Genomic DNA, 25855 nt, shown 5'->3' on the forward strand with positions numbered 1-25855 from the left:
GAGTGCTTAAATCCATATTTCCATTTCATAAACTAAACCAATTCCTATCCCATTTCCCCAAACCATAACTTATTTTCCTCTTTTCGTGCCTTTAAACCCAAAATAATTCATTTCGTGTCCTTTAAAATCATTCATTTCGTGTCCTTTTTATAAAAACGTTTAATCCAGTTTATTTTGGTCCATAATCTGGGTCCAATGATTGAATAGTTGGGTGGGGCTTTAAAATAGCTTTCCAACGATATATTATAAGCTCAAATCCGAGTTATAACGAATAAGTTATGACCAAAATATTAAACCAAGCCCAAACCGAACCTAAGCCCACCTTACCTACGACCCAATGATCATGTGGAGGGTCCAAATTATTTAATCCCATTCCTAAAACAATTAGAATTCATTGGAAACTTCTATAAGTTTCTAAAAGATCTTAATTATCCGTTTTGAAAAGATAAGATTAAAGAGTTTGAAATTGAATAAAACTCCTTTTTTAAAAAAAAATCCTATTTATATCCGAATTGAAAGACGTTCAAAGATAAACAGATATTATTTTCGTGCCTCATAGTTTTTATCCAAATTTTATATGGTTGGATATCCCTTGAAATTATCTTTCCAATGATATATTATAATATCAATTCCGAGCTATAATGGAAAAGATATAAATAAAATGTAAAACTCTATCCAAACCTGACACCGTCCCACTATTTCTGCCATATATTTTATTCTATAAAATATTTTAATTTGATTCTAATTTAGTTATAAAGTAGACTTCAAGAGCTTTCCAACGATATCTTATTCATCTTATTTCGATTTCTGGATCAAAAGATATGATAAAAACAAAAACCGCAAAAACTGTTGTCTATCGAGTTTTATTCCGATTTAATTCGGATCTTATCTTAATTCTTCGACCCTTTTTTTTCTATATAAATAGAGGTCATATCACCCCTTTTCCAAGGATCAACAAGCTTGATCATAAAATAATTCTATTCTCCCTCTTTAGCCTAAATACTAGCCATCCTATTCTCTCAAAATACTTTCCCTAATTAAGCACTCCAAGGAGTTCATACAATACCCAAAGTTCTATACTTAAACCAAGGCGTGAAAGGTATAATTGACTGAGGGTTTGGACCAAATCAACTCTAATTTAATTTAATTTTCATTTGATTTATATTTTTTTTTATAGAAGTTACTAACAGTTATTCATGATGTAGCAATTCAAGGAAACGTGGAAAGTGAGTAATTGATTCACTTAATTACTCTTATTTTTGTTCTTGTTATTAGTATCATGATTAGGTTATTTTATATTTGATTTGACTAATGATATTATGGTTAAATTGCTTCCAATATTAATGTTTATTCTATTGTTATTACTAATCACCATATTGCATGTTTAAAGGGAATATGTAATTGAAAATCACGCCTAATAAGATAATTTGGACAACCGGTTTAGGTTCCTTTTTAATCTTGTTATTAGTTAAAATGATCAATAATATTTTAGAATTATATGTTGCATTAATATTCAATCAATTTAGCTTAATTATAGTTTGGAGCAAATTGAATCTTTGTTTGCATGCCTTTGAGATCGCAGGAATCACTTTTCACTATAAGAATCGAGTAGAGGCCAATACGGGCGAATGTGACTCCATGACTCACTTCGTACCATCATCCCTGATCCTCCTTTCGTGGTTCCGAACCATATGGAGTTAGTAATCTCATGGATTATGAATGGGATGTAACCTTCACGGGTCAATCGTTGTTGCCTATCTTTGTCCCTTTAATCGTGGTTGCCTTTTATGATCCGTGAACGGTTTACAAGTTCCTTAAAAACTTGTTGGCGGCTCCCTACTTTCCTTGTCCCTAATTGTATTATGTCAATTCCCACTTCCTATGAGTGCCAATCATATTCACCACATGCTTTAACGTAGGCGCACTTCGAACGACGCCTACAATTTGGCGACTCCACTGGGGAGGATTCTTGGTTATTTATCGATTTGAGTGATCGGTATTTTATTGAGATGAGTGGATGAGACTTGAAATATTCTTGAATTGTATTCCTACGATTTAATTGGCATTGTCACATATTCTTATTTTTTTTAGGTTACCTATTTTGCCACAATAGTACGTGTTCTACGTATGTGGCTAGACCGGGGGATTTATGCTCTATAAACCCGAAAACGCTCATGGCAATAAGGGTTCATCCGAGTTTTTAAATCCACCCAAACCATGGAGTCGAGTTCGATTTCATCACGAACTTGCGGAGCCGCCCGTTGGCATACACCCTCGAGGGAGGCTGCCTTGCTAACGCGTCCAAACTCTTAACCATGGTACCCTTTGACACCCAAAAGCTTGACCATAGTCAAACATAGAACTTGACTTTAGGTTGCGAACTTCATTGCATCATGCGTGACGATATGCTTATGTGTGCATTTTTTTTTTACTTTTAAAATTTGTTTTTTCTCTTATCAAACCCTTTTTTTTTTTAATTATTAGAGTCGAGCCATAGATTTTTTTTTTTAATTTTTGAGTCACCCGGATTTTAATTCCCGTATACTGCACAAGAGTCAACTTGTTTTGGTCATAGCCAAAGTTCTAGAAAGAGTTACGTGTCGTACCACCTATGGATCTGTAGCCCCGAGTTTTATCTTTGATTTAGAGTTGGTTTCGTCCAAATAAAAGTCACAGATCAAAATTTATAACTAATATACTACATCCTATCCGGTTTAGGTGTCTTTTTAGCTTTACCTTTTGTATTTTTTTTTAAAAAAATAAAAAAATCGTGTCAAGCTAGTCTTAGACAAGTCCTTTAATCCGTGTCAACTCGTATAACATAGAATTATAGAATTATTTATTTATTTTTTTTATACCCATGAGTCATAACTCTTCTAGAATTCTAGTTCTCTTCCTAGTGCTAACCTTAACATGTGTTCTTTGTCTTTGATTGTGGTTGATCTTATTTATGACTAATGATTGCCAATGGACCGTTTTCACCTAGTAAATAGCATAAACATTAAAATTGGACAAAATTAATCAAGTTAGTTTGTCTTTTAGTCTTCCGTGCTATTTGGTCATTGGGTCCTTTGTTTTTCACAGCGTCCTCATGTCTAGCCATGCGATCATACCACGAGTCTTAATAAACTCATCCAATCACACATGTTGAGTCATTTTACACACTTTGTCTTCGAGTAATGCACTATATTGTTTATGATCATATACTAGGACCATGCATGCATCGCTTTCTGTCGTAATAGGAATGAGTGGAGTATTTCCCATAAGTTTTCAAAAAAATTTCATACACTCTTCCTTTCCAATCTGAGTATTGAGTTAATGCATTAGATGAGTTCGTCCTTACACAGTACTTGAGTTTAAAATCAATAGGCAATAGTTGGAAGAATAAGGGGAACGTCATTCCTTTCTTCTTTCCTTCCAATCAAAGCATCAACAACAAGAAACTTTTTTCCTCAGTAGGCGGCAAGAAGTAACTCATAAACAGTCATGAAGACAAAGCACGATGCAAGCTTCTCACCAAGATTTCATGTTTTCTTCTTCTTTTGTTTCAAACCCTTCCCCCTAAAAAGTCTAGCATAGGGCTCCTTATTCATGTGTCTATGTGTCACATTTCTTACCTTCTTCATAAATGAGCATCTCTTTCTTACATTCGATCATGTGATTAGCAAAAAAAAAAAAAAAAAATGGCGAACTAAACACAAGGTACACCAACGACTTGAGGCACCTTTGCAACCCATTCATTCCCAATTAACCATTCAGTCACATATCCATTTTTCATCAACCACTTTGAGCCTCGTCTAACGTTTGGCCTTCAATTTTTCAACCCACATTCACTCAACCCTGGAATTGGAAGATGTGCAATTTGTATAACATTTAAAAATCAAGTAAAAAAAAAAAAGCAGCAAAATAACAATAAAACAATGTCTAAAGGCAAGTGTTCCAATGTCTTTGACATGAACGTCTCAAATTTCGTCTCTCATCGAGTGCTTGGTACCGTGCCTGAGAAACATGAATGCTAAGTGAGTGATGGACCGCATGATCTGAGATTGCCTACATTGATTCAAAAGAAAAAGAAAAAAAAGAAATTCAAAACAAAAAAATGTTGAAAATAAAACTTGCAAAGTCCAATTCACAATTACACGTCTTAAGGATTCTCTCGGGTCTTGAGCCTTTTACCCCTTTTCTCCCTTAAACCATCATCTTAACCACATTACAACCCTTGAAAGACCTCTTTGAGGTGTACATACACTTGTGCAAAGTTTGATTAGAGCTACGTTGGCTTGATTCCTAACGGATACATAGGCAACCTCACATCAAGGTGCGACCACATTCACATTCATATCCACAATCATATTCATATCCATGCATGATCGAGTCAAAGAATATCCAATGCTTACCCCTACCCATTTAGAGCTAGACTTGGGGGCTTGAACCCACATCATTTAGCCTACCCAGCCTAAAGAGTCATCATCTTTGACTCTTCTCACATCTATTTCCATCACTGTAACCCTTGCAGCCATCCTTAGTATCACATTCACACACTTCACTCACACATACATATCCATATCATATTTCCTTCTAGGAACCTTCTATCATGAAATCTTACTTCAACGATGCGCATGTTTTGTCATCTTTCAAGACAACATCAAAAGAGACATTGTATACTTGCCTAGCTTCTAGACCTAAGAAATGTTCATTGTTTCATACATCGCATATTGTGCTTAGCTCCTTGACCTATGTGACATTCATTATGAGATACTCATCGATCACTTCATCTATATACGTGCTTAGCTTCCAAACCTAAGTAACGTTCAAGATCGTTTCTTTACACCATATGTGATGCTTAGCTCCATGACCTAAGTTCATTCATCTATCGTGTCACATGACGTAATTGTCCTTAGCCTCCTAGCCTAAGAACATACATCATGCATACATTATACTCAAGACGGGCAGTTCAATATGACAAGAAGAAAATCCATGTGATTCATTTCGTCTTGCTCAACAAGGAAGTTCAAAACTTCTTCCCTTTTCTTATCATGACTTTTATTTTGGGGAAGTTCAAAAACAAAACTTCATTTTTCACGTCTTTCTTTCTCGGAAGAAAGTCGGTACCCTCCACTCATGACAAAAATGACGGGAAATTTTTTCTTTTGCATTTTTAATTGCTTGTGTCAGTGCACACACTCACTCAAGACACACACAATCACAAGTCATACACATGTCATGTCATGTCAAGTCAAACTTGGTCAAGTCAGTTGGTCAAGTCAATCACAATATATACGAGTCCCTTGGCAAATTTTATTTTGCAGGTTTTTATCTACAGCCCACGTTCGGGGACAAGCGGGCCATTTACAACCCACGTCCGGGGACAAGCGGACCATTTACAGCCCACGTCCGGGACAAGCAGACCATCTACAGCCCACGTCCGGGGACAAGTGGACCATATACAACCCACGTCCGGGGACAAGCGGACCATCTACAGCCCACGTCCGGGGATAAACGAACCATCTACAGCCCACGTCCGGGGACAAGCGGACCATCTACAGCCCACATTCGGGGACAAGCAAACCAACCACAGCCCACGTACGGGGACAAGCGGACCATCTATAGCCCACGTTCGGGGACAATCGAACCACCATCATTTCATGACGCAAGGTTCTCGATACATAGAGACTTGCAATCTCATCATCTGTCGACTTTCCTCAAGCATGGAAAGTATTATCCGGTGGATTTCTTCAAGCATAGAAAACCGCCAAATTCCTTTGTCGGCTTTCCTCAAGCATGGAACGCATTATCGGTGGATTTCTTCAAGCATATAAAAACGCCAAAATCATATGTCGACTTTCCTCAAGCATGGAAAGTGTCATCCGGTAGGTTTCTTCAGGCTTAGAAAGCTACCAAACTCATATGTCGGCTTTCCTCAAGCATGGAAAGCATTTCAACAAACGTCATTCGGTGGATTCCTTCAAGCATAAGAAGCTACCAAACTCATTTGTCACCGATACACTGGTGTCAGATAAGAATTCTATTCCTTTACTCTTTTATCTGTGGAACTAACATTTTTCTGCAAGTATCGGCGTATACAGAGTGATTTAGGATCGCAGAACGTCTTAAATCATTCTCCGTCCCTATTGACTACTTTGACTATCGTTTTTGAAACTGACGTTTCTACAAACTCAGTCAAAGTGGGGGCTTCTGTAGACACCTAAAAATGTCTCCCCAAAACCAAACCCGATGATGAACAACGTTTCACCGCCATTACTGGTCGGGTTGAGTATTTAATTTTTGGAGTTCTTAAATTCATATTTCCATTTCATAAACCAAACCAATTCCTAGCCCATTTCCCCAAACCATAACTTATTTTCCTCTTTTCGTGCCTTTAAACCCAAAATAATTCATTTCGTGTCCTTTAAAATCATTCATTTCGTGTCCTTTTTATAAAAACGTTTAATCCAGTTTATTTTGGTCCATAATATGGGTCCAATGATTGAATATTTGGATGGGGATTTAAAAGAGTTTTCCAACGATATATTATAAGCCCAAATCCGAGTTATAACGAATAAGGTATGACCAAAATATTAAACCGAACCTAAGCCCATCATACCTACGACCCAATGATCGTGTGGAGGGTCCAAACTATTTAATCCCATTCCTAAACCAATTAGGATTCATTGGAAACTTCTATAAGTTTCTAAAAGATCTTAATTATCCGTTTTGAAAAGATAAGATTAAAGAGTTTGAAATTGAATAAAACTCCTTTTTTTGAAAATCCTATTTATATCAGAATTGAAAGACGTTTAAAGATAGATAGATATTATTTTATTACCTCATAGTTTTTATCCAAATTTTATATGGTTGGATAGCTCTTGAAATTATCTTTCCAATGATATATTATAATATCAATTCCGAGCTATAACGGAAAAGATATGAATAAAATGTCAAACTCTATCCAAAACTGACACCGTCCCACTATTTCGGCCATATATTTTGTTCTATAAAATATTTTAATTTGATTCTAATTGATTTAGAAAGTAGACTTCATGAGGTTTCCAACGATATCTTATTCATCTTATTCTAATTTCTGGATCAAAAGATATGATAAAAACAAAAACCACAAAAACTGTTGTCTATTGAGTTTTATTCCGATTTAATTCGGATCTTATCTTAATTCTTCGACCCTTTTTTTTCTCTATAAATAGAGGTCAAATCACCCTTTTTACAAGGATCAACAAGCTTGATCATAAAATAATTCTCTTCTCCCTCTTTAGCCTAAATACTAGCCATCCTATTCTCTCAAAATACTTTCCCTAATTAAGCACTCCAAGGAGTTCATACAATACCCAAAGTTCTATACTTAAACCAAGGCGTGAAAGGTATAATTGACTGAGGATTTGGACCAAATCAACTCTAATTTAATTTAATTTTCATTTGATTTATATTTTTTATATAGAAGTTACTAACAGTTATTCACGATGTAGCAATTCAAGGAAACGCGGAAAGTGAGTAATTGATTCACTTAATTACTCTTATTTTTATTCTTGTTGCTAGTATCATGATTAGGTTATTTTATATTTGATTTGACTAATGATATTATGGTTAAATTGCTTCCAATATTAATGTTTATTCTAATGTTATTACTAATCACCATATTGCATGTTTAAAGGAAATATGTAATTGAAAATCACACCTAATAAGATAATTTGGACAACCGGTTTAGGTTCCTTTTTAATCTTGTTATTAGTTAAAGTGATCAATAATATTTTAAATTATATGTTGCATTAATGTTCAATCAATTTAGCTTAATGATAGTTTGGAGCAAATTGAATCTTTGTTTGCATGCCTTTGAGATCGCAGGAATCACTTTTCACAATAAGAATCGAGTAGAGGCCAATACGGGCGAATGTGACTCCATGACTCACTTCGTACCATCATCCCCGATCCTCCTTTCGTGGTTCCGAACCATATGGAGTTAGTAATCTCATGGATTATGAATGGGATGTAACCTTCACGGGTCAATCGTTGTTGCCTATCGTTGTCCCTTTAATTGTGGTTGCCTTTTATGATCTGTGAACAGTTTACAAGTTCCTTAAAAACTTGTTGGCAGCTCCCTACTTTCCTTGTCCCTAATCGTATTATGTCAATTCCCACTTCCTATGAGTTCCAAGCATATTCACCACATGCTTTAACATAGGCGCACTTCGAACGACGCCTACACTTAATTATATTTTTTGGATTTTATTTAAACTTAATTTTAAGTTTTTTGTAAGTCCAATATTTTTATTTTTCATTTTTCATTTTTTGGGGGACAAAGTCGGATACCTTCCATCAATAATAAAGATGATGGAATTTTTGTGCAAAATTATTAATTATCACAATTCTCTGCACACACAAATATGCACATAAAAATGAAAAATAAATGTTAAATAAATAAACTCAAAATGATAAGTATATACAAATATGTCTAATAAATGAGTCTAATAAAGGCAAAGTTCTATACAAGTCAAAAATAAAAAAACACAGGCATAAACTACGGCGTCGGAGGACGCAGATGATGAGAGACGCCCATTAATATCATAAAACTGCGCAGTACGAGGAGTAACCTCTCCACCAGCTCCAGCTCCAGTCTCCTCGGGTGGTGGAAAACTCAACAAAGGACACGTCCACCCAAGATCGCCATGAGGCTGAGGCTGCGGAGGTTGCTGCGATGACGAGCCGACCTCGTACATCCCACCACCCCTAAGAGCCGAGGTAGCCTCTTCCTGGCCTACCGGCTCAGCACGTGCCCCCTCAGATGAAGAGCCTGAGCCCTCCACCGCCTCGGTCCGAGCAGCCTTAGAGCGACCACCCCGACCGCCAGAACCAGTACGGCGACGTCTCGAGCTAGACCTCGTCGGGTCTCTCCGGACCTCAGTTCTTGTCTGGGTACAAGAAGGAATGGGCTGACCCTACAAGAAGAAACTAAGTCAGAAACAATAAAAATAGAAGCAATAACGCAGAAATAAGAAGGAAGGCTACCTCCTGAACCGCGTCGTCGCGACGGCACGTAGCTATAATCCTCATCCGAACGAGCTGGCTCCGGAAGGCGTCTACACATCGTGCCATCGCCGTGACCACCTCGCGCGAGAACTGTCAAAGAGATGAAATCAGTAACAATGCATAACATACATGAATAAATTGCAAATAAATAAAGCTTACCCGAGACTGGTGGCGAGGAATCGACCGCTCCACGAAGCGCTCATCCTCAGGAGCCGGAGGAATCATCTCCTCGATCGGCCCGTATGTCCCCTAGTAATGGATGGACATATGAGGTGCCACGAACTCAGTAGGCCCAGCCTAACGAAAGCAAATCAAGGTAAGTAAAATATCACTTGGGGGCTACTTAACCAAAGGTAAAAGATGAAAATCATACCGCCACCTCCTCAGCCAGAACAGGGGCTGGAGCTAACAGTGGCAGCAGCTCCTCCTCATAGCACCGCCCAGAGATCGCATAAGATCGCCAAGGGGTGCCAGCCCTCTCTAACATGCTCACCAGCCTCGCGCCATTGAACATATGACGTGGCGGAGGAGCAGAAATGACGAAAGTGTCTGAGGAATGCTGAATAGCAACCCTCTATCCAAGATATGCGATCGCTCCATATGTCCCTAAAAAGTAACGACGCTCAGCGGTGTACTGCGCAGCTAATCTCGGGATAACCAAGCCGTTCCACGGCCGGTACTACACGTCAGGCTCCTGAAAAGAACGCCTATGAGATAAGAATCTACTAAAGGTAATACGAAAGTGTTCAACTATGCAAAGAACCATACCGAGAGGACTTGATCTCGGACATAAGCAGTAGACGTCCCAACGCGGCGGCCCCCACAACAGGCGCTCACCGGAAACCCGCGTGGCGACGGTCTCGCCGGCGCAACTAAAGGAAAGTACTCGTAAAACCAGATCTAAAAAAGGAAACAGTATCAGCAAGTGCTAACCAAAATCTTAGAGCTAAACTTTATGGGAGGTAAAGTATACCTCTACTACTCTCCAGAAGCCGGACAGAGCAACGTTCCCCGTGAAGGACCGGTGTCGGCACGAGTCTCGCAACGCTCGGACAAATCAGCATGGGCCAGGCTGGCCCAGTCATAGGTCCCGATCAGGTGAAGATCATGGACCGCAGGCAGGTAGTAAAATAGCACTCTACTACCCTTGTTAGGGGAAAACGTCCCTGACAGCAAGATAAGCACAAATATGCGCACCCGCTGCTCTCGGGTGGTCGCATCATCCTCGAAAGCTGCCACCAGAGTCGATCGGCGAATGCTCTTAGCGCTGAACTGAGTCGACTCTACCTTAGCACGATCCCGAACAGAAATCAGAACCAACAGCTCCTCAACCTCAAGAGAGAAGACACTGGTGTCGCTGTCGAACGACAGCGTAGTGGAACTAAACTCCAGTCCCGTAATGAGACTGAAGTCGGTCAGAGTGACCATCATCTCACCCCAAGGGAAGTAGAAAGTGTTGGTGGTGTCCCAGAAGAACTCCACCAGGGCGCAAGCCACGTGGTGACCCCCGTTAGAGGCAATCATGGCCTCCGAGGTCTCGAACAGCGCAGCCAACCCGCAAGACTCCCATAGAAGTCTCACCTCTCCATCGACGCCGATGTGCATCTTGTACAGGTCGCCTAGGGTATCGCAGCCCGAGCCATGGTAGCGCGTCCTACCAACTCCCACGTCGCACCCTCTCAGAGATGTGGTGGACGCGGGAGAAGTACAAAGTCCGCTCATCCCACTCAGGGAAGGGACCGAGAGAAGTGGATGGGTCGGCGTCCTCCTCTACGGCCTCATGCTCCCGTCGTGTGTCTCGGGACCGTGAACCCGAATCTCGCTTTCTAGCCATACTACATTGTGCAAAATCATCATAAATTAAGGTTCTATAGAATCTAAGGTTCGCCTTGCCGCATGATACTATGTTCGTAAAAAAACAGAGTATGTGGTACTAAAACAGAGCACAATTTAAAATTAAGCACGACATTTTTCAAGCATCCAAACAATTTCTTGCAATACTATGGTAATTATTGTGACAAATTGGACAAGAATTTCTAGAAAAAACATCAAGAACAAGCTACATTGTATTCCCGACCTTAAGAGGTCCAACAATGGTGATGTGTTCGTTTCTTCACCAAATTGAGTCAAACAAGTCTCAAATTACTCCCAAGGCAATATATAAACATAATCAAGCAATTTCATGGCATAAAATTTGACAAACAAAGTGAATTAAGCATTATGAGTTTTGAATTTTCAAGAAATTCGTAAACTAATATGTGCGAAGTTCATCAAAACCGGAGTGGGTTTGAAGGAAACTTACATAGATCGGGAAAGTAGATGAAAGAAGCTTCGATTTGCAACAAACTTGAGTGAATTTGGTTGAGAAACGAGCAAGAACGAGTGAATTGAAGCTCAGCGGCGATTTTTCGAACAAAAGCAAGCAGCAGCAGCGGAAATGACGAAGAAAGGGATATATACGGAAATCCCGACTCTAGCGCCAAGTGACAGGCTTTGGCGCCAGACGATAAGGTTTAGCGCCTGGCTCTAGTTCAAGCGCCTGGCGCTAGAGCCAAATTTGTGGCGCCAGTAGAATTTCAGTGGCGACGGCACACTCAGCTACTTAGAGCAGTTATTTTGACCTCGTACGGCAATTTTGGGTTCCTTGGTACGCCAGTTAGCCCCTCTAAGAAATTTGACATGATTTAGTGATCGGCTTGATTACAATTTCATAAAGTGATCGACCTGCTAAATGATCGTCTCACTTAGCTTAAAGCGCCTAAGCATTGGCTCATCGCAAAGCACCGACGTAATGGTTCATACAGCAAAGGCACCGACGTAATGGTTCAATCAACAGAGGCACCGACATACTGGTTCACAATTCAGAAAGCACCGACGTGCAGGTTCAAAAGCAGCAAAAGCGCCGACATACAGGCATGGCAAAAGCAAAAGATCGACATGCGTGGGTCTTCGGTAAGCTTCAGGCGAGGATGTCTTTGACAGCGTTCCCTAGATTGCGGAGAGTTGTCACAAACAAATGGAGGTGATTTCAAGCGAAGTTATCTTCGATCGTGTTCCCTGGCTTGCGGAAGATGGTCACAAAGCGCTAGAAGGTCGTTCAGGCGAAACAATCTTTGATGGGGTTCTCTAGCTTGGAAAAGTCTATCACGGCGGAATTGGAGGCAGTTACAAGCATAACAGTCTTCAGGTGGTATTCTCTAGCTTGCAGAAGACCGTCAAAACAAACAGCAGGATGGCGTTCCCTGGCTTGTGGAAGGTTGTCACAACAAATACAGCAACAACAACAAATCGGTTACTTCTAGAGATGCGTGCTCGACAGTGCAAGATACGCGTTTCTTAAATCTTTTATCTGTTTTAACTAACGCTAGTTTTGCAGGTGTCGGCGTTACAAGAATGATTTAGGATCGCAGAACGTTCTGAATCATTCTCCGTCCCTATCGATACTTTGACTTTTGTTTTCGAAACTTGCGTTTCTCCAAACTCAGTCAAAGTGGGGGCTTCTGTAGACACCCAAATGTGTCTCCCCAAAACCAAACCCAGTGATGAATGACTTTCATGTCATTTGATTATCGAATAAAGCGAAAGTGTGAAAAGTCTAGTGATGAGGATGTTTTTAATTAAAATATCTCTTCTTTCTGTTTTTGGAAATATTTCTTTTCTAACCTATTTTAATAAAACAGCCAATCTATTTCGGTTTGGTCCATGGCAAGGGTCCAATAATGGTATCATTGGATGGGGCTTGAAAAGAGCTTTCCAACGATATATTATAAGCCCAATTCCGATGAATAATGAGGAAGTTATGGCCAAATTACTAAACTAGGCCCGGTTGATCTTTATGTGCGGCCAATGATCTAGAGGAGGGCCTAATATAGATTTATCATTCCTAATGCAATTAGAATTGATTTTAGTCTTCTAGATTCTTCTAGAAGGTTCTTTTCATTCCTAATTCAATTAGCATTGATAAATTGACTTTAGTTGAATTTTTAAAGTTTTAATCAGAATAAAAGAATGTTTTTAAGGAAAATACGATTTTGCCCTTCTGTACGGCTAAATTTTATCAAAACTAAGAAAACGCGTGAAATTAATTACTAGCGCCTGACGACAAGGATTAGCGCCTGGCGCTAATGTTTGGCGCCCGACGCTAGTGTCCAGCGTCTAGCGCTAATCGAGTTTTATTCTCGTCGAAACTCTGATTTGTTTTTCTATCCGTTCGGCTGATTTTCTCTATAAATAGCCTCCTAAAATCTCCGTTTTCAATAACCAATTCTCTAGTTTTCTTATTCTCTCTAGTTTTCAAGATTTCTCTCTCTTTCTTTCTCTCTAGCTTTCGTATACAAAATTCCGCATTCACAAGACCAAGAAACACCTAGCCAAGTTCGACGTTGCCTTTGCCCTAGACGTGAAAGGTTTTAATTTCTGAGGGTTTGGTCCCAAATCTCTTTTTCAATTATTTAATTTAATTGTTTGTTTTATTATTTTCCTTGAAGTTACTAACGTGTGTATTTTGTTAATAGAAAGAGGTACGAGGCATCCAAGTAAGTGCTTTAATTGATTTATTGATATTATGATATAGAAATCATGTCTAGGTTACTATTATGATTCCTAATGTCATGTTAGGGCATTTTGATCTTTCTAGTATCATGTTTAGGGTAACAACTATAATTTCTAATATCAAATATGACAATTGTGATTTATGCGATGCTTCCTATTTTTTTTCTAATATTCTTGTTAGTAACATGTTAGGGATAAAACTTTGATTTTTATTGTTTAGTGACATGCTAGGGTTTGTTATTAATCTTGTTAGTATCATGCCTAGGATCTTGCTATTATTATTATTATGCTTTAACAGGATTATTATTATTGTTATAATTATGATTTTAATTGTTATTATTTATGATTATTATGTTGCTTGATCATATTTATTTTTATTGCTTGATCACACCTTTTATGCATATTTAAAGGGAATCGGTACTTGTAATCACGCTTAATAAGATAATTAATAATCTTGTTTAGGGTTAATTTGATTATAATTCAAGTGATCGCCAATAATAGGTTTATTTGTGCATTAATATTCAACCAACATAGATAAAGAGGTTTAGGGTTAACCTATTGATTGCATGTTAGTCAAAAAGCGCACATAAATACGATCAGAATAAAGTAGAGGCCTATTATTAGGGCAGGTTCAATCTCTTTTAGGTTGGATTTGTACCTTCATCCCCAAACTACCGGTCATGGTTTCAGACCTATTGGAGTTGACGATCTCCTGGATCGTTAAGGGGTGTAACCTTCACTTCGTGAACGGTTTACAAGTTCCTAAAACTTGTTGGCGACTATTTTGCTCTATCTTCTTTCCCTTTGGACGCTACTGTATTTTAGTGTATGATCACTGTATGGTTCAAGATAGGGATAATGCTTGAAATATTCCCTACATGTACCCTAATTTTCGGAACGGTTACGGATCGATTTTTCGGGTTTTCGGGTAGTTTTGCTCAGCCCTAATTATCCCTATCCCTGTTGCCAAACGCCCCGTAAGAGATAAAATATATCACCGAACCTCAAATTGCTCTCTTATTTGCATGTCAACTATATAGACCCTATGCTCCTAGATACACTCGTGAAAAGAAATGGTAACAAATGAGTGAAAGACTAAAAACTAGTATTAATAATATGGAGTACAAGATATTTAAACAAAAAAATTGATGCATGTATTAATAAGCGTGAAATATTCAACATTAAAAAGAAAACGAACAAAGTATCTGCTGTTCAGTCACAGCTCCTCCTACACTTGCATCGAATCCCTTTAATTTTATCTCGTACACAACACTTTTTCATTGTTTCCCACTACACTCTCTCTCCACTCACACACTCCCCTACCATACCACTCCCCCCTTCCCTTTATAGAAAACCAAACTCAAACAAACTCTGCTACTTCAAAATACAATACCAAATACATTACACAAACTAATGGATGAAAGGCTAGAAACTGAGCTTATTTCAATCCCCGCAACACCGCGGGCAACATCAACACCAGAGATACTAACACCCACCGGACAACGCTCTCCGAGGCCACCAATTGCGGGTGGTGCGGCGGCGAAAGAGTCCAAGTCTGCAGCATGGACACCCACTTCATTTATTTCACCAAGGTTTTTAAGTCCTATTGGAACACCCATGAAAAGGGTGTTGGTTAATATGAAAGGTTATTTAGAAGAAGTTGGTCATTTAACTAAGCTTAACCCACAAGATGCTTGGCTTCCTATTACTGAGTCTAGAAATGGTAATGCTCATTACGCTGCGTTTCATAACCTTAATGCTGGTGTTGGGTTTCAAGCTCTTGTTCTTCCTGTTGCCTTCTCTTTTCTTGGATGGTAATTTCTCTCTCTCCTTTTAACCTTTTTTTTTTTTTTTTTTTTTTTTTAATTTTAATTCTTACTTTTGAATTTGGAATTTTGTGGGTGTTTTATTATTAATTTGGGTGGTTAATTGTTTGTCATTTACTCCCTCAGACAATTGTATTCGAGGGACAGACAATTGTAGTGCAGGGACACTGTAATTTGAACTAGTAATGTAGAATATTGATTTGCCTGAATTTGGTGCATGAAATAAATTACTGGTAATATCTGATTTTTGAAAGTTAATTTCCCTGAAATAATTGTAGATTCCAATTTATTGCAAGAATTTTTACAGTGGCACACTTGTACAAATGGTAACATAAAGGGTACTTGTATATCTGAGACTCTGAAGGACCACATGTATTGATTCTTACCTCTCTAGCAAAGTAAGAGTCTAACTATTTGTTGGTCAAATATCAATCATGTGATTATTTGGTTGTACAAACATGTACTCTCTTCCTTTAGAATTAGTTCCGTTACTTTGGATTTCGGAATAATATAATAGGATGTTTAGAGAAAATTATCATTTTTACTGCCCCATTAATTTTAATCTATAACAGGAATATTTATTATCTCACAAGTAATACACCTTTGTTGCACCAAAAAATTAATGGGGGTATTAAAATATACTGTAAATACTCATTTAAATTCCTTCATCAAATTTAAGTTTCCGGTTTTTGTTGCTAATAAGCTCTAATCATGGAGTGTAGTTAAGCATGCTTAATCTAATTAAAGTGAACAAGAAGTGGGGATGTTCTTTATACTTTTTGGATGAAATTAATCTATATATTTCTTTTAATGGTAGGAAAAAGAAGAATAAGAAGAAAGATGATGATTGGATTAACAAAATGATTAAGTTATATCACACCCAGCTTTTGCTTTCTGCATACCTCCCATGATTTTTGACTTGCTGTTGCCAATTACCGGGACCAGTAATGATTTTGTTTCAATGTTGCTATTTGAATGAGGGGACCATTTAGGTTCACATTCTCAATTTCTGGTCAAAATATAAACTTTATTTTATTTTTTTTTCTGTTTTTGTTTTTGTTTATGCCAAATTATGATATTGTTCTATTTAGTGATAACAATGATGTGCTTTTAACACCTTTGCAAATTTGTCTGACTTTGGTACAAATTGTAAACCTTTTTACTTTTTCACTTTTCCTTAGTAATCCTTAAAATAGTACTGCATATTTGGCATGGATTCTTAAGATATCATTAGCTTCGAACACCTTGAATAGTGCAATTGCAATGACTGTTAATAGTGTAGTTCATTTGAAACTGTATGCAATGATTTGTACAGAATAATGATTTAGGCTCTCTTTTCCTTTGCTAAAAAAAACACAAGTAAGCTGTGGACAACCGAAAACATAACCTTATTCAGTTATTCTATGCCTTGACTTTACAAATGAAGGTTTTTATTTGAAATTGGTAGTGAAAACGTAACATTATATGTATGTTGTCTGTATCTCAATACCACCTTACGAAGCATGGACTCAGATTTATCCCAGAAATAGCCGGTTTGGATGATATGGTTGCCTACTTGTAAATGCCAGCAGAAACCTTATAGTACAAACTGTTGATGTTATTGCAATTACATGAACATCTTAAATACGTAAATTTTATCTAAAATGATCTCTGAATTTTATTGCTTACATGCACCTTTTTGTCCATTTAAGCTAATTACATTGTAACAAAAGTATTACATTGCCTCACAATTTGATGTGACCAAAATATAGTTTCTTATAGTTGAAAGTAAGAAAGATATCTGTCTCAATGCTTCAAATCAATGTATTGCAGGGGTTGGGGTATATTTGCATTGACCATAGCCTACTTTTGGCAACTCTACACGCTGTGGATTCTCGTTCAGCTACATGAAGCCGTGCCTGGGAAAAGATATAACAGATACGTTGAACTGGCAGAAGCTGCATTTGGTATGCTTTCGTACATTTTGTGCAGTCACCTCTTATTGAAAATGGAAAACGAATTCTGGTCCTAATCAGTATAATTTCTAGCATTCTTCATTTCACATTGATGACTGTCAGACTTCAATAGCTTCTCAGCTAATTACCTCAAATCATTCTTTGTTATGTAGGGAAAAAGCTTGGTGTATGGCTTGCACTCTTTCCAACTGTATATTTGTCTGCTGGAACTGCAACTGCTCTGATACTGGTCGGAGGGGAGACAATGAAACTTTTTTTCGAAATAGTTTGTGGACCACTTTGCTCATCAAACCCTCTGACTACAGTTGAATGGTACCTGGTTTTCACTTCATTGTGCATCGTTCTATCTCAGCTTCCAAATCTTAATTCAATAGCTGGACTCTCACTTGTTGGGGCAGTCACTGCTATCACCTATTCTACCATGGTTTGGGTGCTTTCCGTAAGTCAACGTAGGCCACCACAAATCTCGTATGAGCCAGTCTCATTTCCATCAGCAACAGCTTCCTTGTTTTCAGTTCTCAATGCTCTTGGAATAATAGCCTTTGCATTCAGGGGCCACAATTTAGTCTTGGAGATCCAGGTATGGAATTCTTCAGCTTTAAAACAGTGATGTCATAATATTGTTTTCTGTCTCTAATGTATCCAATTTCGTAGCTCTTGTACTTGGAAAAAAGATTTTTAAATTGACAGCAGCAGACTATAGCATGATCACTTAAAGCATGTGAAATCAAAAGTTGCAAAGAAAATCTTGTGCAGTAGTTAGAATGTATCATTAACTTTGTGAACTTGATTTTGATGATTTTGTACATTTAAGCTCATGACATGGCTGTTTCAGGCTACAATGCCATCAACGTTTAAGCATCCAGCTCATGTACCAATGTGGAAGGGAGCTAAAGTTGCGTATTTTTTCATTGCCATGTGCCTCTTTCCCATAGCAATTGGAGGATATTGGGCGTACGGGAACCTTGTAAGTCTGGCTTCTACATATCTAATAACTTTGTGTATCTATATGTATATAATTATTATTCAGATCACCTAAAGGAAAACATAACTATGATCAGGGATTCATGGTGAATAAAAATCATGCTCTCTAATAATTTGAATAAGATCACGCAACAAATGGAATCTTATATTAGAAGTTGCACTTTCCTTTGTTATATTAGGACTTGAGAGAGTCAATACTCAATATCAATTTATAGGGTGGATTTGGTTAAGATAATCTGTGGAAGTTCTTGAACGCTACCATAATTTACATATAAACTAGATTGTCTTTTAAGCAGAATTAGAATATTGTTTGCATTAACTGCACTCTAGATTAGAACTAGCTGCTCAAATGTTTTAAAATTCATCTTCCACAATCTGTGTCAGCATGCTATGGCCTGCACTTTGCTACTGAGAAATTAAGTCGGCATCGAAAGACATCACTGCCTTTCTGATCAAAGATACTTGCATGATTGTACCCATAATGCAGGACCTTGCTCTTACATGATTGTACCCATAACTCAGGACCTTCCCTGCTATTTGGTAAAACTATGCTTCCTGTTTCTATTTGATATTCATGTGAATACTTCATCTCATGAGAATGCCTACTTACTTTCTCATAGATCTGATATTCATACATTATATCATGTCTTTTGACCACTTAATAACAAAAGCTGGAGTTGAAAATTATGTCAGATCTAGACAGATTCACATAATATTATGATTGAAAATTTATCCTGATGATCTACTGATTAATTGATTATATGATCTTATCGCTTTCATTCATGATGTTCTGTCAAAAATATGAATTAAATGCATTTCCCTCTTACAGATGCCTTCAGGGGGGATGCTCACTGCTATATATGCATTCCATAGTCATGACATTGCTCGAGGACTACTAGCAATGACTTTCCTTTTGGTCGTATTCAGTTGCTTGAGCAGCTTCCAGATATACTCCATGCCTGTTTTTGACAGCTTCGAAGCCAGCTATACAAGCAGGACTAATCGCCCATGCTCAGTATGGGTTAGGTCCAGTTTCAGAGTTTTCTACGGATTTGTCAATCTCCTTATAGGCGTGGCATTCCCCTTCCTATCAAGTCTTGCTGGCTTGTTGGGAGGGCTCACTCTCCCTGTCACATTTGCTTACCCTTGCTTCATGTGGGTGCTCCTTAAGCAGCCACCGAAACACAGTTGCAGTTGGTATTTGAACTGGATCCTAGGATGGATTGGAATTGCTTTCAGCCTTGCATTTTCAATTGGAGGAATTTGAAGCATTGTTACTAGTGGACTCAAGTTAAAGTTCTTTAAGCCAAACTAATAGTAGGACTTACCAACTGCTATATTTGTATGTGCGCCACAAGGGCGCAGACCACGCTGTTTTGCTTCTTGATAATTTGTGTAATATGTAAATTTTGAGGATGCTTTTGATTTATTTTTGCTTTTACATAAGCAAGGTTTTTTCACATTATGTCTTCACGATTGTTTTCTACGCTCTCTAGTATTCCAGTTATTAATCCAATTATTCCTCGAATGGATTTATGGAATTTGATCCCTAAACCACAAGGATATGAGGTGGAGAGCAATATCATTACTCATGTGCTCCATTACCTTAAACTCAACAAAGACTGTAAGGTATTTTTAAAACCATTTGTTGACTTGGTATGAAGTGTGTTGTACTTAAAGAAAAAAATTAAAAAAAAAAAACAAAAAAACACTTATACATGGTGACTTGATGAATTGTGGAATTTGTATATTATATTTTGTAGGTAGTAGATTAACCTTATCATGGTTAATTCGAGACGAATGTAATACAACTTAAATTTTCTATCCAAAATAACTTTGGTTAAAAAAAAAGTATAGCAAAATTAAGAATATTTTTAAACATTATCACCAGGCTAATTAAGAACTAGGAAATTATAATATTCATGTTATCAATAATCATTTTATTTTATTTATTTATTTATTTATTTATTTATTCTTGAGGAGAGCAACAAATGCATGTTTGAATTTCCATCACCTAAAACAAGATTATTACATAGTTATAATAAAACCATACTAGGAGATAGGAATCTAGGATGCATGAATCATGATGATATTTAACCGCAACACTACCAATCGAACACACTAACAAACCAACATTATTTAAAAAGTGCAATTTTGATTGGATGCTGTTAATCCAATAGAATACAATAATAAACAAAACATCCACTCCAATTCACACTAACATTCCAAAAATCGTATCATTCCCTTCTTCACACTTTGTCCCCCAAACCCCATAACAAAACCCTCCTCCCTAAGCAACTCACTCATTCCCTCACACACCCCTCTTCTCTCACCCTCTCTTCTCCCAAAATCACATCGATCTACAAACAATGAACGCCGAGGTGGAAGGCTGCGGTGTCGAACCACGGCACGAGCCAGAAAATCTACCGTGCCCACGTTGCGACTCAACCAACACAAAATTCTGTTACTACAATAACTACAACTTATCTCAACCTCGCTACTTTTGCAAGTCTTGCCGCCGCTTTTGGACTCGCGGTGGTACTCTCCGCAATGTCCCTGTTGGCGGCGGCACTCGTAAGAAGTCCAAGCGTTCTCGCTCCTCCTCCTCGTCTTCCTCCTCATTTCCACTCTCTTCCGCGCCCGCGGGTATCAAAACGGCGGAAATGATTTCGCAGCTACGGAACAATGATGACTTGGAATTGGACTTGAATGATGAAACGAGTTTCACTTCTTTACTCACTACCACTGCTACCACTACTAATAATAATGCTAATCATGTAAATGGTGGAATGTTTACGGGATTGCCCGGGTACGGGCTCGGGCTCGGGTTTGATATTGGGTCATCTGGATTTGCTGATATCGGTTTCGGGTTTGGAGGATCCATGAGTATGAGGGATGAGAATCATGTTATGGGTCAGAATGACGGTACCAACACGTGGCAGTTTGTTAATGGAGATGGAATGGACGGTTCCGATTGCTTTGGTTGGTCTGACCTGACAATATCAACGTCTGGTAAAGGTTTAGAGTGAAAGTTTTTTTTTACTGTGTCTTTTACCTTCCCTAGGATGATAAACTTTTTTACCCTCGAAATGTGTTATTTCAGTTTCCAATTGGTAGTTTTATTGGGGTGTTATGAGCATAAGATATCTTTGTAGAGGATGTTCCCTAAACTTGGGTCAATGTGTGTATGGTTTAGTGTTTAGAGAGTGGATAATGCTTGTTTTTGTGGATAATAGTATCCTAATATTTCTCAATCTTCATTACTTTAACTACGATTTTAAACGGTAATTACGTGAATGATACGAATCATATGATCGAACAATCACTTGTGTATCGAAGCATAAATTAGATAAGATCGTCATGCTTCTCGAAATCTTTTATGATCATGAGAATCTACATATATAGCTACAATGTCTACATTATGCTGAATACAAAGTTTCATATGTGGTTGGAAAACTTGGTTAGGGGTTACTTACTCAGTCAGACATTATTCACTCGGTTATAGGTTACTCAATCAGTCAGGGTTTACTCAGTCAGTCAGGGTTTACTTGGTTAAGGGTTACTCGATCGGTAAGGGGTTCTTCGGTTGGTCATAGATTAGTCGGTTAGAAGTTACTCAGTTGGTCAGAGGTTATTTAGTTAGTCAGGAGTTGCTTGATCAATGATTATTCGGTCGGTCATGAGTTGCCTAATCAGGATTGTCACACAATGTGGTCAATAGCATAAAAATATATTGTAAGCTAAATTATGGGTTTACGACAACCACAAAAAATTAATTGTTTCAATAAATTTAAGTAATCACAATAGGATAAACGTCCTATTAAAACAATAGTTTCTATTACCTCAAGTATGGTGGTTTATAAGAATAGGAGTCCAATATATGCAATAAATTTGTCATTCTATAAAAATGTTAAAATTTAAGCAATAAAGAATTTTGTTGATACACATCTCCTTGTATGTGTAAATAATTTGTCAAGAACTAGAACCGACAATCTTGACCCAGACCTGATGACCCGACCCGAATGACCCGACCCATGACCCAAAACCGACCCGAATTAACCCGACCCGACCCATACCCGACCCGAAGTGGAACTGACCCGACCTTGACCCAAAACCCGAAATGACCCAACCCGAAACGACCCGACCCGAGATGACCCGAGACCCGAGACCCGAAACGACCCGACCCAAAGTTGACCCGACCCGAAAATGACCCAACCTTTAACTTCTTTTAGTAAATAATTGTATAAGTTATAAAAAGTTTATATTAGGAAATTATACATTAAAATAGTTCCAACAACATCTTACATGACTACATTGACTTTCATATAATAGCTAAAAAGACGGTCAAAGTGAGATGTGTAAATAGTGCAAAATGTCAAATCGTTAAGAGTAATTTGGGACGGAGAGAGTATAAGAATAATTCAAAGAAATTATTACAACAATGACAATGATAATAAGAGTACGTATTAAAACTAAGATCAATAAGAGAGTGAGGTATAACTCAATTAGTTAGAGCATCCCTCTTAGTTTCAGGAGATCCTGAAAGTGATTCTCAATCTAAACACAAAAAAAAAAAAAAGGTTAATATAAGTCAAACAATTACTATGTTCCACGAAAAAAATAGCCTTAATAAATATAGTGAGTTTTTCGTCAATAAATAAATAAATATATATATATACAGAATTGATTTTAACCCAATGAATCACCCGAATATGACTCGACTCGAAGTTGACCCGACCCGACCCGACCCGAAGTTAACCCAAAAATTGACCCGAAACCCGATCTGACCCGACCCGAAGTGTTGACCCGATACCCGACCCGACCCGAAATCAACCCGAAACCCGAAATGACCCGAACTTGACCCGATAACCTTTTGACCCGAACTTGACCCAACCCGAAATGACCCGACTCATACCCGACCCGAATGACCCATTTGTCAGGTCTATCAAGAACTGTAGTTGATGTGCTAATTAAACTTCGTGATAAAAATTTGCTGCAAAACAAACTATTAAGGAAGACAAGATTTATAATAACCGAATCCATTGCCATTTTTATACCTATGTAGCACCTTAATAATTCTATCTTTTAACCCGTAAATAACCTTCATAAAATGTAAGAGAAATATTGACGTACTACCACCATGTGTTCAAACGTTAAGGCAAAATCACAATTTAGCAACATAAAATTTAACTCAAATAAAATAAGAAAAAAAAAAGAAAATAACACCACAACAAAAATCCGTTAGTGGAGCTCACCCTGGACACGTATCACTCAACGAATTGTTAAAATTTCTTTATTTTTTTTAAAACCTAACCCAACTGTAGGGAATATTTCAAGCATTACCCCAAACTTGAACCCCACTGTGATCATACACTAAAGCTCGCCTCTTGCCTTGTTTCGTTTGCTTTATCATCACTCGCTCTTCTTGCTAGTTGGAGGCATGGGAAGCTTGTCATTATCGATCAAATGTTGGATAGCCTCCTTTAGCTTCCAACAGCTCTCAATAGTATGACCCCTACCTTGATGATATTTGCAATGTGCATCTAGATTCCAACTAGGCAATCTCTTTTCAGGTGCGGGATCTTGAATAGGTCCAATGGGAGTAATGAGTCCCTTAGCATGGAGTCGATCGAAGGCAGTATCGTAGCTCATCCCAATGGGGGTGAAGTCTTTCTTTAGTTGCCTCTTAGATCCTTGGTTATCCATGGCTAAAACTTCACTGAGATCAAAGGTACTAACATTGTTACTATAGTGGGCGTTTTCGGAAGAAGGAGGATTGTCGTTCTTCTTTCCTTTCCAGCCACTGTGATTACTATTGTTAGTAGCTTTTTGCTTTGCGAGGTCATCTTCGTTCTCGATGCCTATGTCATAGACGGCTTTGAAAGTATTCAAGTTGTGTTGATATTTTAAGTTCTTTGAATACTTTTCTTGTAAATTTTTGATGAACATCCTCACAGATTCTTTTTCGAAAGGTACCTTAATCATTTTAGCGGAAGTTTCTCTCCACTTATTGAAGAAAGAAGTAAAGCCCTCATTCTCTTTTTTTCTTAGCATCTCAAGTTGTCTATAATCGGTTTCGACTTGAATATTGCATTTATATATATCAATGAAAGCGTTTACAATAGCATCCCAAGTAGAGGTTTTCTCTTTATCAAGGGAGAAGAACCATTGTTGGCAAACAATTTCAAGAGACAAAGAAAACAAGGAATGAAAAACTTTCCTATCAATCCCCTTAATGTTCATTATAGTTTCAAAGGCTCTCAAATGAAGGTAAGGATTATCGGTTGCCTTGAACTTAGGGATGTTAGTGGCATTGAACTTCTGCGGAAGAAGCTCCTTGTCCACCGAGACCCCTTGTGAACTAATGCCTAGAAACTTGTAGTCACTAGATAGCTTGCTCAAGCTTTCTTGCATGAGGTCCATTTGTTGTTGCTTCACAGGGTCATTAATTTTAAGGGTTAGAGCCTTCAACACTTCAGTTATGTCAGTCAATTGACTCCTAAGTTCGTTGACTTCTTTCTGAGTTGCCATTATCTTTTTTAGCTTTCCGTTTCCTACTCACTGGTTTATCAAAAATTTGAACTTGAATAAATGTTTTGTCCTTGATTAATCCCCCTTCTCTCCTTGACCAAGTACTGTGGAAAGGAAAATTAGGGATATCGACTATTAATTATTTAATTCAAACTCTATTCAACATGCAAGGATGGAAGAAGGTAGGAAGAATGAAGGTTGTGATATGGAAGAATCATGTAGAAAATGGAAAGATGATGTAGATGGAGAGATATGGAAAAAATTAGGTATAAAATGTACCCCCAACTCAAATGACGGAAAAAACCGACTCATGCATGAACCTAAGATATGGTCATGGTGACATATACACAAAGTGTGTGCTAAGACTAGTGAGTGTAGGTGACATGCTTTCACTCTTGTGTACGACCATGTGACTAGACTTAATTAAGGACTAAACAAGGGTACTGTTATTAACAAAATAATCAAATTGATTAGAAAACTGTTTAATAATTAGACTCATAGTGATGACTCGAACAAAATACGGAACTGTAGCCAAAGCAACAGGACTGTCGCCGCACTTTACAGTGCCGTGCCAGACAACAGAGCTATCGCCAGGCGTTGCACAACAAAGTGTAGCGCTGCAGTCCAAATCGTGGTGTCATTGCTGGAGCGTTAATCTGGGAATGCTTTCGGTATTATTACTCTACGGGACATGCCTAAGTCGTACTAAGTCAATTCCGATTAAATTATTAGACTTTAATTACTAAAATTAATTAATTAATTAATTAGTCAAAGTCCTTTTAGTCATTAATCAGTTTATTTAGTCTTAAACACAAGTCAACAAACGGTTAGGAAAAACACATAACAAGTAATGCACAATTAGTCAAGTAGGCACAATATGATGCAATGAGTTTGCAACCTAACCATGGCTTAAGTTCTCTAAAGTTCGGGATATGGGTTAGTCAAAGAGGGTTCATGGTTAATTGTCCGGAT

General features: G+C 37.9%; 2 protein-coding genes across 2 annotated transcripts; both read left to right on the forward strand.

Moving 5' to 3' along the window:
- Nucleotides 1–14749: 14749 nt before the first annotated feature.
- On the forward strand, nt 14750–19812 carry LOC110690128 (lysine histidine transporter-like 8). The gene is made up of 5 exons (XM_021866957.1): nt 14750–15401; nt 17226–17359; nt 17521–17948; nt 18204–18335; nt 19182–19812. The coding sequence occupies exons 1-5, from the start codon at nt 15001–15003 to the stop codon at nt 19617–19619; spliced, it is 1533 nt and encodes a 510-aa protein (XP_021722649.1). The 5' UTR covers nt 14750–15000; the 3' UTR covers nt 19620–19812.
- A 629-nt stretch (nt 19813–20441) lies between these two features.
- LOC110690192 (dof zinc finger protein DOF3.4-like) lies at nt 20442–21606 on the forward strand. Its single transcript, XM_021867026.1, has one exon. The coding sequence runs from the start codon at nt 20722–20724 to the stop codon at nt 21379–21381; it is 660 nt and encodes a 219-aa protein (XP_021722718.1). The 5' UTR covers nt 20442–20721; the 3' UTR covers nt 21382–21606.
- The last annotated feature ends 4249 nt before the right edge of the window (nt 21607–25855 follow it).

Source organism: Chenopodium quinoa, unplaced genomic scaffold, assembly GCF_001683475.1.
Source record: "Chenopodium quinoa cultivar QQ74 unplaced genomic scaffold, ASM168347v1, whole genome shotgun sequence".
NCBI classification, from domain to species: Eukaryota; Viridiplantae; Streptophyta; class Magnoliopsida; order Caryophyllales; family Amaranthaceae; genus Chenopodium; species Chenopodium quinoa.

Coding starts and splice junctions, on each gene's coding strand:
- LOC110690128 (XM_021866957.1), top strand. CDS start 15,001: ATGGATGAAAGGCTAGAAACTGAGCTTATTTCAATCCCCGCAACACCG. Junction 17,949..18,203: donor ATTTAGTCTTGGAGATCCAG/GTATGGAATTCT, acceptor TGGCTGTTTCAG/GCTACAATGCCATCAACGTT. Junction 18,336..19,181: donor ATTGGGCGTACGGGAACCTT/GTAAGTCTGGCT, acceptor TCCCTCTTACAG/ATGCCTTCAGGGGGGATGCT.
- LOC110690192 (XM_021867026.1), top strand. CDS start 20,722: ATGAACGCCGAGGTGGAAGGCTGCGGTGTCGAACCACGGCACGAGCCA.